Genomic DNA, 16,131 nt, shown 5'->3' on the forward strand with positions numbered 1-16,131 from the left:
AAAAAAAAAAAGGAAAAAAAAAAAAAAAAGGAAAAAGAAACAAAAAACGAGCTGGAGTAGCTATTCTTATAAGATGTAAAATAGACTTTAAACCAAAAACCGTAAAAGGGAAAAAGAAGGCCACTATATAATGATAAAAGGATCTATGCAACAAGAAGATATAACAATCATAAATATATATGCACCCAACATTGGAGCAGCCAAATTTATAAAGCAAACACTATCAGACCTAAAGAAAGAGATAGACACTAATACCATAATAGTAGGGGACCTGAACACTCCACTCTCAACATTGGACAGATCATCTAGGCAAAAAATCAACAGAAAAACACAAGATCTAAACAATACTTTAGACCAATTGCACCTAGCAGATTATCTATAGAACATTTTATCCAAAAACCTAAGAATATTCATTCTTTTCATCAGCACATGGAACATTCTCCATGACAGACCACGTTAGGTCACAAATCAGGTCTCAACCAAATAAAAAACACTGGAATTGTTCCATGTATTTTTAGACCACAACAGATTAAAACTGGAAATCAATAACAAACGAAAGTCTGGGAACTATACAAACACATGGAAATTAAACAACATTCTACTTAGTGACATATCGGTCCAAGAAGAAATTAAACAGGAAATCAAAAAATTTGTTTGAAGCTAATGAAAATAATGACACATCATACCAAAACCTGTTGGATACTGCAAAAGTAGTACTAAGGGGGAAATTTATCACATTAAATGCTTACTTCAGGAGAATGGAAAGATTGCAAGTAAAGAACCTCACACTTTATGTTAAAGAATTAGAAAATAAAGAACAATCCAATCTCAAAGTTAGTAGATGGAAAGAAATAATTAAATCAGAGCAGAACTAAATGAAATAGAAGCCCCAAAAACGATATAACATTTCAATGAAACAAAAAGTTGGTTTTCTGAAAAGATAAATAAAATTGACAAACCATTAGCAAGGCTAACTAAAAAAAAGAAGAGAAAAGACACATATAACAAAAATTAGAAATGGAAAAGGTGATATTATAACAGATACTTCAGAAATATAATAAATCATTAGAGACTACTATAAACAACCATACACCAACAAATTTGAAAATCTGGAGGAAATGGATTAATTATTGGACACGCACAAACTACCAAGACTGAGCCCAGAAGACATAGAAAATCTGAACAGACCAGTAACAATCAAAGAGATTCAAGCTGTTATCATCGGTCTCTAAACAAAGAAAAGCCCAGGACAGGATGGCCTCACTGCAGAATTCTACCAAACTTTTAAAGAAGAATTAATACCAATTCTCTACAACTATTCCAAAAAAATTGAAACAGAGGCCATTCTCCCAAACTCTTTCTATGAGGCAAACATCACCCTGATACCAAAACCAGACAAAGAAACAACAACAACAAAAAAACTACAGGCCAATATCTTTGATAAATACAGATGCCAAAATCCTCAATAAAATACTAGCTAATAGAATACAGCAACACATACAAAAAATTATACACAATGACCAAGTGGAATTCATCCCATGGATGCAAGGTTGGTTCGACATATGCAAACCAATAAATGTGACATACCACATCAATAAAATCAAAGACAAAATTCAAATGATCATCTCTATAGACACTGAAAAAGCACGTGACAAAATTCAACATTCATTCATGATATAGAGTCTATAAATAGGGTATAGAAGGAAAGAACCTCAACACAATAAAAGCCATATATGACAAACCTACTGCCAATATCTTCCTGAATGGGGAAAAGGTGAAAGCTTTTCCCTTAAGAACAGGAATAAGACAAGGTTGCCCACTCTCATCACTCCTATTCAACATACTGTTGGAAGTACTAGCCAGAGTAATCAGGGAAGAGAAGGAAATAAAGGACATCCAGATTGGAAAAGACGAAGTCAAACTGTCTTTTTTTGCAGATGATATGATCCTATATATAGAACAGCCTAAAGACTCTACAAGAAAACTCTTAGAGTTGAGAAATGATTTCAGCAAAGTTGCAGGATACAAAATTAACATGCAAAAATCAGTAGCATTTCTATACTGCAACAATGAAGTAGCAGAAAGAGAAATCAAGAAAGCTAGCCCATTTACAATAATCACCAAACAAATAAAATACCTAGGAATAAATTTAACCAAGGGTGTGAAAAATCTCTATGATGAGAACTATAAATCACTGTTGAGAGAAATTAAAGAGGACACAAGAAGATGGAAAGATATCCCATGCTCCTGGATTGGAAGAATTAACATTGTGAAAATGTCCATACTACCCAAAATAATCTACAGATTCAATGCAATCCCCATCAAAATTACAATGACATTTTTCTCAGAATTGGAAAAAACAATCCTAACATTCACATGGATGAACAAAAGACCAGAAATGGCCAAAGCAATCCTGAGCAAAAAGAATAAAGCTGGAGGCATAACACTACCTGACTTTAAACTATACTACAAAGCTATAATAACCACAACAGTATGGTACTGGCATAAAACAGATACGTAGAACAATGGAACAGAATAGAGAATCCAGAAATCAACCCATGCACCTACAGCCATCTGATCTTTGACAATGGTACTAAGACTACACACTGGGGAAGAGATTGCCTCTTCAGTAAATGGTGCTGGGAAAATTGGACATTCATATGTAGGAGAATGAAACTAGACCCATACCTCTCACCATATACCAAAATCAACTAAAAAAGGATTAAAGAATTAAATGTACATTCTGAAGCAATAAAACTCCTTAAAGAAAACATAGGGGGAAACACTCCCAGAAGTAGGATTGGGTACAGTCTTTATGAATACAACCCCAAAAGCACAGGCAACCAAAAGAAAAACAAACAAATGGGTTTATATCAAACTAAAAAGCTTCTGCACAACAAAAGAAACAATTAACAGACAGAAAAGACAACCTACAGAGTGAGAGAAAATATTTGCAGACTATACATCTGAGAAAGAGTTAATAACCAGAACATACAAGGAACTCTTAACAGCAAAAATACAAGTAACCCAATTAAAAAATGGGCAAAGGAACTGAATAGGCATTTCTCAAAGGAAGATATGTGAATGGCCAACAGACACATGAAACAATGCACAACATCACTCAGCATTTGGCAAATGAAAATCAAAACCACTTTGAGATACCATCTCACTCCAGTTAGGATGGCTAATAACCCAATGACTGAGAATTACAAGTGCTAGCAAGAATGTGGAGAAAAAGGAAACTTCCTACACTATTGGTGGGACTGCAAAATGGTGCAGCCTTTTTGGAAATGGTATGGAGTTTCCTCAAACAATTACAGATGGATCTGCCATATGACCCAGCTATTCCACTGCTGTGTATATACCCAGAGGAATAGAAATCATCATGTGGAAGGGATACCTGTACTCCCATGTCTATTGCAGTGCTATTTACAATAGCCAAGAGTTGGAACCAGCCCAAGTGCCCATCATCAGATGAGTGGATAAGGAAAATGTGGTATATCTACACAATAGATAACTACTCTGGTTTGGAAAAAAAACAACGAAATACTACCATTCAAAGCAACATAGATGGACTTAGAGAAAATTATATAAAGTGAAATAAGCCGGGCACCGAAAAAGAAATACTGCATATTCTCACTTATCTGTGGGAGCTAATAAAAATAAATAAATAACTCTACAAACAAATAAATGGGAGGGGAAAAAAAAGAAGACATAATAATCACAACAATTCCTTGAACTTGTTAAAACAAGTGAACATATACGATGTTAATGGTGGGGGAGGGAGGAGAGGGTGGGCAAAAAAGGAGGAATTGATAAAGGGACACGAAAATCAACTACATTGCATATTGATAAATTAAAATAAAAATATTAATGAGCTAAAATGTTTGACATATGTTCATTTTATATTTGTATGAGAGTCATGATTTGTTTCTCTTTTAAAAGTTATCCTTTAATACTCCCTGTAATTAACACTTACATAGGAACAGGCTCTTTGCTCAGCCAAAGTTTTCCAGTCAAACACTGACAACAGTTATCTATACCATCATCGTCATTCAGTTTCAGGAACAAAGTATCTTCAACAAACTAAAGGATGATTTTAAAAGTATTTAACCTTTTAAAATTTACATTCATTCATTGACTACATCCATTCATTTGAAAGTGGTCATTGATACTGTATGCACAGCCTCAGGAAAAGCCAGCTTCATGGGCATGCCTCCTCTGCAGGCCCACAGTCGACAGCCCTTAAAAGGGTCCCATGCTGGGTTTAATGCTCTGTTGTTGCCATTTTGAAGTTCTTAATAATTTTTCTAAAAAGGGCCAGCGTTTTTATTTTGCACTGACTCCCCAAAATTATGTAGCCAGTCCTGGCCCTGGGCGATAAAAAATAAATGCCAAACATGGCTCCTGCCCTTCAAAAAGGCACTGTCTAAAAAGGGAGATTAAAATACAAGCGGTCTTCCAAAAGTTCATGGAAAGATTCGTATCAACTTTCGATCCATTTTTCCCTGAACTTTTTGAAGTATCCTCGTATGTACGTGTGACTCATACACAGTAGGACATGTAGTTCATAATGCCACTGGGACACAAAATGAATGGTACTATCAACAGTTCCAGAGGGATCAGAAAGGTAGAAGTTTCCTGAGGGAGACAGTCAGGCAATGCCTTTGATGGAACTGGGGCTTTTTCAGGACTTTGCAGTATGCATAGGGAACCGCAGGCCCAAGGTGAAGGAGGGAGAGTGTTCTCGGCACCAAGATGAGCAGGGGCGAAGATCTGGAGTCAAGAGGAACAAAGCACATGAAGGCCAGGGGGGCAGGGCTCGAACCACCCAGCCAGTGGGTAGAAGGGAGACTGGGTTCAGGTTATAGATGGCTTTACAAATCCAGGTAGGCAGCTTGGACCGTATTCTGTAAGCAATAGGGAACCCATAGAAGTGTTCTTGTTGTGGGTTGGTTGGTTTTTAGTTTTGTGTAATCACATTCAACCTGTTTTTGCATAACAGGTTCCTCCTGAGAGCAGGCTCTGCTTCTAGACCCCCAGCCAAGAGCATGTTAGAGAGGGAGGTGTTCCAGCTTAGGGAAGGAAGGACATGTGGAAAGGCCTTGCCTCTGCCGTCCTCCTTCAGGCTCTAGTCATCCTCTCTGGATGACTGCTATAGCCTCCTGCCCTCAGGACTGCCGTGCCTTAAATTCATTCTGTAGCAGAGTGAGTGGCCTTTCTAAAATCATAGAAGGGCCATAAAATCACACTGACCATGTCACTCCCCCGCTTAAATTGCTAAATGGTTCCCCAATACCCAGATGCCTCAGCATGACACAGAAAGCCCTCTGTGACCCAGCCAATGCCTTTGATGGAACTGGGGCTTTTTCAGGACTTTGCAGTATGCATAGGGAACCGCAGGCCCAAGGTGAAGGAGGGAGAGTGTTCTCGGCACCAAGATGAGCAGGGGCGAAGATCTGGAGTCAAGAGGAACAAAGCACATGAAGGCCAGGGGGGCAGGGCTCGAACCACCCAGCCAGTGGGTAGAAGGGAGACTGGGTTCAGGTTATAGATGGCTTTACAAATCCAGGTAGGCAGCTTGGACCGTATTCTGTAAGCAATAGGGAACCCATAGAAGTGTTCTTGTTGTGGGTTGGTTGGTTTTTAGTTTTGTGTAATCACATTCAACCTGTTTTTGCATAACAGGTTCCTCCTGAGAGCAGGCTCTGCTTCTAGACCCCCAGCCAAGAGCATGTTAGAGAGGGAGGTGTTCCAGCTTAGGGAAGGAAGGACATGTGGAAAGGCCTTGCCTCTGCCGTCCTCCTTCAGGCTCTAGTCATCCTCTCTGGATGACTGCTATAGCCTCCTGCCCTCAGGACTGCCGTGCCTTAAATTCATTCTGTAGCAGAGTGAGTGGCCTTTCTAAAATCATAGAAAGGCCATAAAATCACACTGACCATGTCACTCCCCCGCTTAAATTGCTAAATGGTTCCCCAATACCCAGATGCCTCAGCATGACACAGAAAGCCCTCTGTGACCCAGCTCCTACTGTTCTCCCACCTCCTCTCCACCATTTCCTGCTTGAAGCTTTTCACTTCAGTAAAACCAAACCATCTCCAGGGCTTCCATGCCTCTGACTGACCATGTGGTTCACTCTTCTTGGAACAAGCTTCCCACCTTCCTTGGCCTAACTTACCTTAGGCATTGCCTACTCCAGGAAGCCTTCCCTGAACCTGGAGGCAGCACAGGGAATCCCTCCCCTGAGCTCCCATCACTCCCTATACAAACCTCAGCACTTATCCAGAATCAGGTTAAAATGACCTATTTCCATGTTTGCCTCCCCTAGGATAGTGCAAACAACCCAACAGCAGGAACTGTATCTTGTTCACTTTTGTTCCTGTAGTCTGTGGCATGGTGTTTGGCACATGGCAAGGGCTCCAAAAATGTCCGTTGACCCTATAATGCCTCATTTCTCACCCCAGCACAGGCCGACACTGTGGGGGAGATAAGAGATGTGGAAGGAAGACAGGCTGAGAAGGTTTAATTGCTATAGCAGGCCATTAGCCCCAGATAGCTTAATAAGTATTGATTCAGTGGTTCCAGCCAAAATGAAAGGACCTCTTCCTGTAGTCTGGATCATGGACTGGTACATGGNCCATCACTCCCTATACAAACCTCAGCACTTATCCAGAATCAGGTTAAAATGATCTATTTCCATGTTTGCCTCCCCTAGGATAGTGCAAACAACCCAACAGCAGGAACTGTATCTTGTTCACTTTTGTTCCTGTAGTCTGTGGCATGGTGTTTGGCACATGGCAAGGGCTCCAAAAATGTCCGTTGACCCTATAATGCCTCATTTCTCACCCCAGCACAGGCCGACACTGTGGGGGAGATAAGAGATGTGGAAGGAAGACAGGCTGAGAAGGTTTAATTGCTATAGCAGGCCATTAGCCCCAGATAGCTTAATAAGTATTGATTCAGTGGTTCCAGCCAAAATGAAAGGACCTCTTCCTGTAGTCTGGATCACGGAATGGTACATGGAAGGGACCTTGAAAAACTTCTACATCGGTTGGCTCCTAACCAGACCTAATGGAATCCACAATATGTCTGCTTAATTTAAGAAAAAAATGAATGTTGGCTTTCTTTGCTTTTGATAGGACCCATATAATTTCATCATGGGAACACTGATTATTGTGCACTGATAAGAAACAAGTCAGCAACGATGTATGTCTTTGCCAAACACAACTGGGAAAAGGAATGAATTATTAATAAATATGGTGTGAGAGATTAAATCTTTGAAAACACAGGATTTGGCAGAGACTTCATTTCAACATACATACTGGACAATTACCACCCAGGTTCATTCTAGAATGTGTAAATTTTGCTGAAGCATACATTTTATGGTGTACACTGCAAAGCTGAGTGAACAACGATACCTGTGCTGCAAAAGCATTGTTCTTTATTCAAAGTCACCTATTCAAGAGTCTTTGTGAAATTAGATTTTTTTTTTTAAAATGCCTACGCTTGTGTTTCACGCAGAGTACGGGAAATGCACTGTCAGTGTTACCAGAGTAATGACGTAACCTAATGCAGTTGAGTTTATTTTAGCTCCCGCATTTATTTTAATGATTTTGCAAATGACTTTAGTCCTGTATTTCAGAGTCATCAAGGCTACAAAGGGGTCATATGAATCTTCCTGTTACTCTTTATTGCATTTAGTGAGAAAAAGCTATATGCCACATTAGATATTTATAAATGTGGGTGTTTGCAAAGTTTTCAGGACATATATCTCAGGAATGGCAAGGGTCCACAGTATAAAATGTGTCTGTGGCAACAAGATTGAGCTCTACTAACCCATCTCAACCTGCTCATTTTACAAGTGAAATGACAACAGAACAGGACAAAAGAAAAAAGTGACCTTTTCTCAAGGTCACTTAGTGTTACAGCAACAATTAGAACCCAGAGTTATTAACTTGGAGTCAAAAACTATTTCTTCATTGCATAAATGACAACTAGGGCTGTCACCTGTAGAGGTGGGTTGAAGGAAAGCCAATAGGAAACAATTATAGGGAGAGATAAGGTATCATTAATGAAGTTCAACATTGTGGATTATCTCTGGCAGGTTTTTAATCACAGAATTGGTCTGCTGCCCCAAACCATCTGTGCTGTTTATAAATCTACTCTCAAAAAACATTTTTCTCAAACAAATGAAAATGATTTTTCTAGGTCATTTCCTGTTTTAGAATTTTTGGAGAGTTTACTTCTGCCAAGTTCCATGAAATCTTGGTGGTCTTTGACCTGCCCTTATCAGACTTATAATCACTCCTGATACTTTTTTAGAGCATCTCTTAAAAGATCAATATCCTTGAGGTGGGGGTGGGAGTTAGCAGAAATAATGGGCCCCATTTAGTTTTTTATTCATTTGTGAAGTGGTTTATTTTTGGTAGTCCAGTGAATACATGGGTTGAATGATTTTACTTTGGAACCTATGTTTAATCTTCTCAACTGAACATGAATGATAAAGGATGATAAATACAGTCCCCAAACTGACAAATTCTATGCTGCACTATTATGGTACATAATTTACAAAGACAGTATTTGGTGTACAGAAAGGATGGAATAACTGCTCTTCAGGACACCAACATCAATTAACTGATCCAGTCACTCATTTTAGTAGATTATCTTCACACTCTTTTCAGGGCTTTTACTAGCACATTGAGTCCTTTAAAAATATTACATATTTAATTTGAGACATCTACAAAATTTCAAGGATCCTGGGATGCTTGGAAGATATCCAGGGACCATCACTGAGAATGAATAAAGGGCATGGGAAATGGAAGTACTGAGCATAACAAGAAGAAATATAATTTCCAGGCTTGTAAATAATTGGTGTTTCTTTCCAAAAAGGCCAAGGCAAGAAAAAATGGGCTGAAATTATAACTGGCAAGAGTTAGCCTGGACATAATTAATGCACAATGCCCTGGTAGTGGTATGAGCAAACACTTTGAAGTTCCTTCCACGGGTAAATGGGGCAGACAGAGAAAATATGACCACAATATGACTGTGACTTATATTATTCATCAACACAAACTGTACTAAGAAAAAAAATAAATTACAGCTGTGTTAAAGAACATTAATTAAGTAGGGGGTAGGGGTAGGAGGTAACAGAAATCAGGTAACAAAGTAAAGAGAAATCAAATATATTTTAAAGCTCTGCTCATGGCTATGATAAAGAAGTTTGGAGAATAACTGGAGAATCACAATCAAGTAGCACTGTCTATCTGTCTATCTATACTAAATTACAACTACATACATTAATTCTATTTTACATTAGATTTTTTCCACAATATTAATTCACAATCTGTAGGATTACAGTATGTAACAAGAGAGGACAAGTATCTTGGAATAAGAAAAACTCCTTCAATTTAAAATAATGTTTTAAAATATCATATTATTTACTTCTTACTAAAAGCAAACATTATTTTATTGATATTTGAAACTTCATTGTGTTAGTTCTTCAAATGTTAAGTATTCACTTAAAACCTTTATGTGAGCTTTTTTGTAAGCTCTTATCAGACTGGTGAAAGAGATCGATGGAACTAAAAATATCTGAAGAATGTTGCATTAAATTTAACTTTTGTCAAAGAATCTAAAATTTCAGTTAAACTATTATAAGTAAATGTTGGGAGGTATGAAAGAAGAAGCGATAAGTTCTGATTATACTTTCAAATCTTGGTTAGTTATATTAGTATAAATGAAGTTGGAAATTAATGTAAAAGAGGTAATAAATGACAAATCCTCCTATTTGCAAGGACAAAAATAAGAGGAAGAAGTTAGTCAGTAGCAACTGTGTTGTTATATAAAGTCTTTCAGTAAAAAGACTCATTTTGAAGCATTTTTTTTCCAACATCACAATGCTTTGTTCTACTTCATAATTTCATTAAAATTATACAGCTGTCAGAACAAAAAAAAAAAAAAAAAGCTCTGCTCATGGGATTGAAGCATAGCCTTGAAAATTAAATCCATTCACTGTCCAAAAATTTTGTTTTGTTTTATTTAAATCTGTTCCCTGGCTAATTAACCAAAATTAATTGATTTATCTGGACTTAAATTCTTTCAAATTGTCCCTTCTCTGAAGGTAGACAATTAGCAGTGTAATAGGTTTTTTTTCAAAAAGTGGCGGGAGATGGGGTTTGAGAGTTCCTAGGCTCAATTTCAGAGAATTCACTGGGGATGGCTTCTCATTTCTCTGGACTTCTTATCAAGTACCAATGGAAATCCCATTTGAGAAGAATTATAGAACAGTATATCTCAAACTTTAAGGCGCATACAAATAGCCCACGGATATTGTTAAAATACAGATTCTGATTCAGTGGGTCTAGATTGGGGCTTGAGATTTTGCATTTCTAACAAGCTCTCAATTGCCCATACTACTAGTCTAGGGGCCACATTTTGAATTGCCAGGCTCCAGATCTGCACTGTCCAATGTAGCCACTTAGCACCTGATATGTGACTAGTCTAAATTGACATGTGATATAAATGTAAAATATATACTAGATTTCAAAGACTTAATATTTTAAAAACATGAAATATCTCAATTTTTAAACTGGTTGCATGTTGAAATGATAATATTTTGGATATATTGGGTTATATAACATATATTATTAAAATTAATTTCACCTATTTCTTTTTACTTTTTAATGGGTCTACTAAAAATTTAAATTATATATGTGGCTCATATTATACCTCTATTGGACAGTACTAGTTTAACTTTATATTCAAATAGATATAGATCATTTATTTTTTAAAATACAGGATCATTTCCAAAAGTCCTTTAAAGACAAAGACTTTTTTGGCTTTGAAAAAGTTTCATCTTGACCTTTTTATCTCACATAGTAATGACGTAAAATGAGAAATACTCTCACTTCTCAGAAAAGGAACCTCCCTTGGGCTAAGCTAAATGAAAGAATGATTTCAGGTAACAGTGTTTGCGAGACCTGGAGCACCATGGCACCAGTGGACCAACTCATTCTCTCTCTCGATGGTCTCGCCGAGCTCAGGTGGCCAGTTGCAGTTCTGTTCCTGTTCCATGAGGAAGTCCACACTCTGCCACACCAGCTCCCGATCTGAGGGCTTGAGGTGCTCATGGTAAGAAAGAAGCATCTGAAGAATGGATGATAGGCCATGAGCTGCCCCTATATCGACAGATAAAGCATAATTAATTCATATAACTGGGAGGAGAGCCAGTTTGATTTAGTGAAAAAACAATCACAGAATAAAATACATAATGGCAATATGAGTTGAAAGCACATAGAGTAATATAATAATTGAGTTGCCTAAGAACTAGGCTTCTGGCAAACTACCTGGCTTTTTTTTTTTTTTTTTTTTTCACTATCGGGCCCACTGCCTGTTTTTGTAAATAAAGTTTTATTGGAACACTGCCATGATCATTAGTTTACATATTTTCTATGGCTGCATTCATGCTACAATAGCTTAGGTATATTTGTGACAGAGACCATATGGCCTACAACGCCTAAAATATTTACTGTCTTGGCCTTTACTGAAAAAGTTTGTTGGCCAATCTCCACTTCAGAGAAGAAATTTTTAGAGAACTTCGTAATTAACATGTCAATAGCTTTTATGAAAATGCTCCTAAAATTCCTCAAAATAATTTGGTCTTGGCATCCTAAAGATTTATATAATCATTCATTCATTCAACACATAAGTACTAAGCATCTACTATTACCAGGTTCTAGGTCTTGAGGACAGATCAGTGAACAAAATAAACTAAATATCTTCTTCTGTAATGCTAAACACTAGTAATTGGTATTAATTTACTTAACCCTTAACATTTATCACTTTTGTATTTGTCATTGTATAACCCTGGGGATATAGAAATGAATATGATTTGGTCCATACCCTTGAAGACATCCCCATCTAGTCCAGTGAGAGAACCAGATTTGTAAATAAATAGTTAGAACATGAGGTGATATATGTTTTTTATTAGAGATGTGCATCAAGAATGTGATGGTTAATTCTATGTGTCAACTTGACTGGGACAAAGGGTGACCAGGTATTTGCTTAATCCTTCTGGGTGTGTCTGTGAGGGTGTTTCTGGATGAGGTTAACATTTTAATCCATAGACTGAGTAAAGCAGACTGCTCTCTCCAATGTGGGCTGGCCTCATCCAATGAGTTGAAAGCCTGAATAGAAGCAAAAAGGCTGAGTGAGAAAGAATTATTTCTCTCTGATTGACTGTCTTTAAGCTGGGACATTGGTCTTCTCCTGCCTTCAGACTTGAAATTGGACTAGAACTTTCACCACTGGCTTTCCTGAGTCTGGCTTTCTCAGCCTCCATAATCATATGAGCCAATTCTTTATAATAAAATATATACATATGTATATATTTGTGTTTGTCTGTAGAATTCTGACTAATACAAGGAAGTAAAAGAGAATGAGGAAGGAGAGCTTAACTTGGTCTCAGGTGGAGGCCTGAAGATTTCACACAGATAGTGTCATCTGAGCAAAGTCTGGAAGAATTCCTAAGAGTTCCAGCAGAGGGGACTGAACTAGCAAAGGTCAGAGTCTGCCCTCGGAAAGAAGTTAGCTTAACAAAAGTAGAAGTCAGCCCAGTCCCTACTGGAGTTTTCATTCATTCCCAATTAGTAGAATCCTGAATAGTGGGTGGTACTGCGGTCAATATATTCTGAGAGCATGCTCTTTAAACTCAGCTGTATAATTTTAAAGCTTTCTCTTTGCATTCGGGCACCTTTCACATGCCATATGCAGAACTCGTGACTCCCCAGAAACAGCCTTACAGTTGTATCCAGTCAAAAATTCTACTGCTCTTAAAATTTGGTCATGAAATTTGAAAGTACCTTTCTTTCACTTGGATTTGAAATTGTTAGGGGAAAAAAAGTTTGCTTTTCAGGAAAATGTTTATGCATTAGATAGAAATCTGGTTTATTCTATATATGTAAATGGCCAGAATGGTAATTTCTTAAAAAAAAAAAAAACCATGAAAAATGAAAAGAATAGCTCTATGAGGGGACTATAGCAAACACTTTCAGTGCCCTGCTCATCACCTCATCCACACTTGCCATTCAGGTACACCCACCCTTCCTGCTTTCTACCTCAAGCATTTTGGCTGAGGCTTTCTCTGGTCACAGGGGTGTGCCCAGCCCAAAGGAGTAGGGTTGAACTGCTAGGGAATTAACACCTGTGGGAGCAGATGACCAGTAAAGCAGGGAGTTGGCAGATGAACACCCCAGCTTCTTGACCCCTTGGGTGAGACAATTTTGAAGCGTGTTCTATATAGTCTTATTTAAGAGTCCCCAGAGGGACTGAGCCTCAGTTGTCCACGGTTGCTCATTATTATACACTCAGTTAGCTTCTTTCTCTTCCCTGTGTCATTTCCTCACTCCTCTACTAACACATTCTGGGATCACCTTTCAAATACATACGAATCTTTATTTCAGGGTCTGATTCCAGGGAAACTTAGACAGGAACTTAAAGTTTCTTTGAGAAAACTCTCATTGAAGTTGCTCATTAGTCATTCATTTATTCATCTGGGCACCCTTATTGTGTGCCGGCTCTATGGTAAAGGTCTAAGGATCACAAAGATAAATGAGATAAAGTCCGTGTTCCCCATCCTGCAGGTACACAAAGCCTGTTAAGGCAGTTGGACAGGTACGTCACTAATCGTAGTGTGAGGTGATAAGAGCTTCATTAGAAGTGTGGGCAGGGTGATATGACATCTCCCAATTTTGCTTCAGGGTAAAACCTGTTAATGTTTCTCCAGAAAGGGTCCAACAATCCTTTTCCCAAAAGCACAGAAAATTTCTCAGCAGATCTGATGATGTTTGAGCAGAGTCTTGAAGTCTCGGCATAATTATAACATGTAGATGAAGGAGTTGGGGGAAAGGGGGCATTTCAGACAAAAGGAACATGTACAAAGGTATAAGATATGAGAGCACTTTGCATGTGGGAGACTATGCTGGACAGAACCTGGAAGGGGTGAGATAAAGTTTGAGTCTGCAGAAAGAGGCAGGGGGTCTACAAAGGGCCCTACAAATCTTGCTCAGGAGTGATTGGGAGCAACTGAAGGAGTCAAAAGGGAAGTTAACTAATTTACTCTTTACATGGCTCAGAGCTCAAAATTCTCCACTGCAATTCAGTAGACTATTATTAATCTACTACTATTAAAAACCTTAAAATATTAGTGGCTGAACCTTATTTCCCTGTGCAGAGGCACTACCTGCAGTCAATGAATAAGAAAATTGTTCACAATCTTTCAGAAAGATTAGGCTGACAAGCTTACAATCTAAAATAAAGATTTTATTCCCATGGCCTGCCATACATACATACATACATACATACATACATACATACATACATACATACATAAAATCAGGATTTTAATCTTTAGTGAAAGCAATTGTTAAAATAGCTACCTTTCTGTCAAGTAGACTATGAAAACAAATATTAAATTCTGATTTGCAATATCTATCAATATTTGTTTTTAAACAACATTTTGAAGTATTTTTTTTTTTGTTAAATGAATAGTGATGACCTGTGGCAAAGACAAACTCTTCCAGTCTTTACTCAATGTTAATCTTAGAGACTCTCTCCACCCTACAGGCTTCTGCGAACATACTTGAACTCACCCAAGTATTCAGTTCCATAGTAAGAATACATCAGAGGGAATGGTTTCCTCTTTTTCATGGCATACTGCTTCCCAGAGTCCAGAATTGCCTGGCAAATTGATTTGATCTGTGCTGGGGTCAGCACCTGAGTAAGGAAATCAAGAAACAGAAGTCAAAGCAGGGTCATTTTTTCCCTCAGGCACTGGATTTTCTTGCTTAAAAAGTCCATCAGCACATCCCCAGAATTGTTTTCTATATGTAAATAAGCTTAGCCAACCATAATTTATTATTTCTTTTTACCACTGATTCTACTTTTGTTGTCAAGTTTATCTACCCTCTTCAGAAAATTTGCTGTTCTGAAAGTGAACATACACCTTTACTGCTCTAGGCTGTTATAAAATACAAAGACCGCCTTTTGGCTGTTCTATCATTAATCCTTGTCAGAGGAACAAAAATTTGCTCAGAAAAGAACAAATAGTGGTCCTAACTGATCATGCGTAACAAAGCTATTATTCCTGGTGTACAGTGCAGGTCTGACCCAGACAATGTGCATTCAATTTGTGCCATTTAGACTGTGTTTATAAAGCCATGAAGCTATGACAAGCTGCTACATGACATACTCACTCTAGCCATTTACATTCCCTGAATAAAACCGAAGTCCTGTAGTGCTAAGACAAAATAACTTCTAACATCAGGAGGACTCTGAATAGAGAACAGCTAAAATGCAATGACTTGCAGTCTTCCATCATTTAGTCAATCTATCCAATCAGTTCTAGGACGACAGAGATTAAAATGTTCTCCAGGCTTTAAAGCATCACTGAGTTTATTAAGATTCTGCTCAAGTTGTGATGTGTTCTGCATCCCACCCTTCCTTGGGGCAGATTAGATCCTCTGGTGTAGCACCTACCACCTGCTGTGTTAGGTCTCTCTCACTAGACTATCCATTGAGAGCAAAGACTGTGGCATCTGCTCATTTTGGTATCCTTGGTGCCTAACACAGAACCTGAGGGGGCCCTCAGTAACTGATGAGTGAGTAAATAAGTGCCAGGTTAACTTCTAAGAAAAGCAGAGTCCTCCCTCCCATCCCTCTTTCCTTGATTCCCTCCTCTCCCTCTTTCCCTTCCTTCCACAATTATTTAAGCCCCTACTATATTACAGGCAAGCATGTTCTAGAGGTTGCAGATATGACAGTGAACAGGACAAACAAGACCTCTGTTCTCATGAAGGCAGCCTTCCCCAAAGGCAGACCTGCACAGGGAAAGTACTGGTCAGACTAGCAAAAAAAAAAAAAAAGAAAGAAAAAAAAAGAAAAAAGAAAAAAGTCATCTAAGTTCAGCCTGATTGAATGAATCTGGGATCAAGGAAAACTCTGTTGCATTTTGGCCTCTTTCCTAAGACTCACATGTCTAATTTTTCTACCTGATATCTGTTAGACCCACCAATCCGTTTTGAAATAAGGTCCTAATGATTTAAGTCATAACTTGCTCCTCTAATTTACCCAACA

The 16,131-nt window shown here is 38.1% G+C and overlaps 1 protein-coding gene across 1 annotated transcript in view; it reads right to left on the reverse strand.

Moving 5' to 3' along the window:
• The window catches only part of LANCL3 (LanC lantibiotic synthetase component C-like 3 (bacterial)), a gene marked incomplete at its 5' end in the record, with an annotated part of 26,416 nt that extends 11,644 nt beyond the window's left edge, over window positions 1-14,772 (reverse strand). Inside the window, 2 exons of the mRNA XM_008576600.1 lie at window positions 10,980-11,177; window positions 14,649-14,772. Coding sequence (XP_008574822.1) covers window positions 10,980-11,177; window positions 14,649-14,772 — 322 coding nt within the window. The remainder of the gene's footprint in view (window positions 1-10,979; window positions 11,178-14,648) is intronic.
• Window positions 14,773-16,131: the final 1,359 nt, after the last annotated feature.

The sequence above is a fragment of the Galeopterus variegatus genome, unplaced genomic scaffold (genome assembly GCF_000696425.1).
Source record: "Galeopterus variegatus unplaced genomic scaffold, G_variegatus-3.0.2 Scaffold1371, whole genome shotgun sequence".
NCBI lineage: Eukaryota > Metazoa > Chordata > Mammalia > Dermoptera > Cynocephalidae > Galeopterus > Galeopterus variegatus.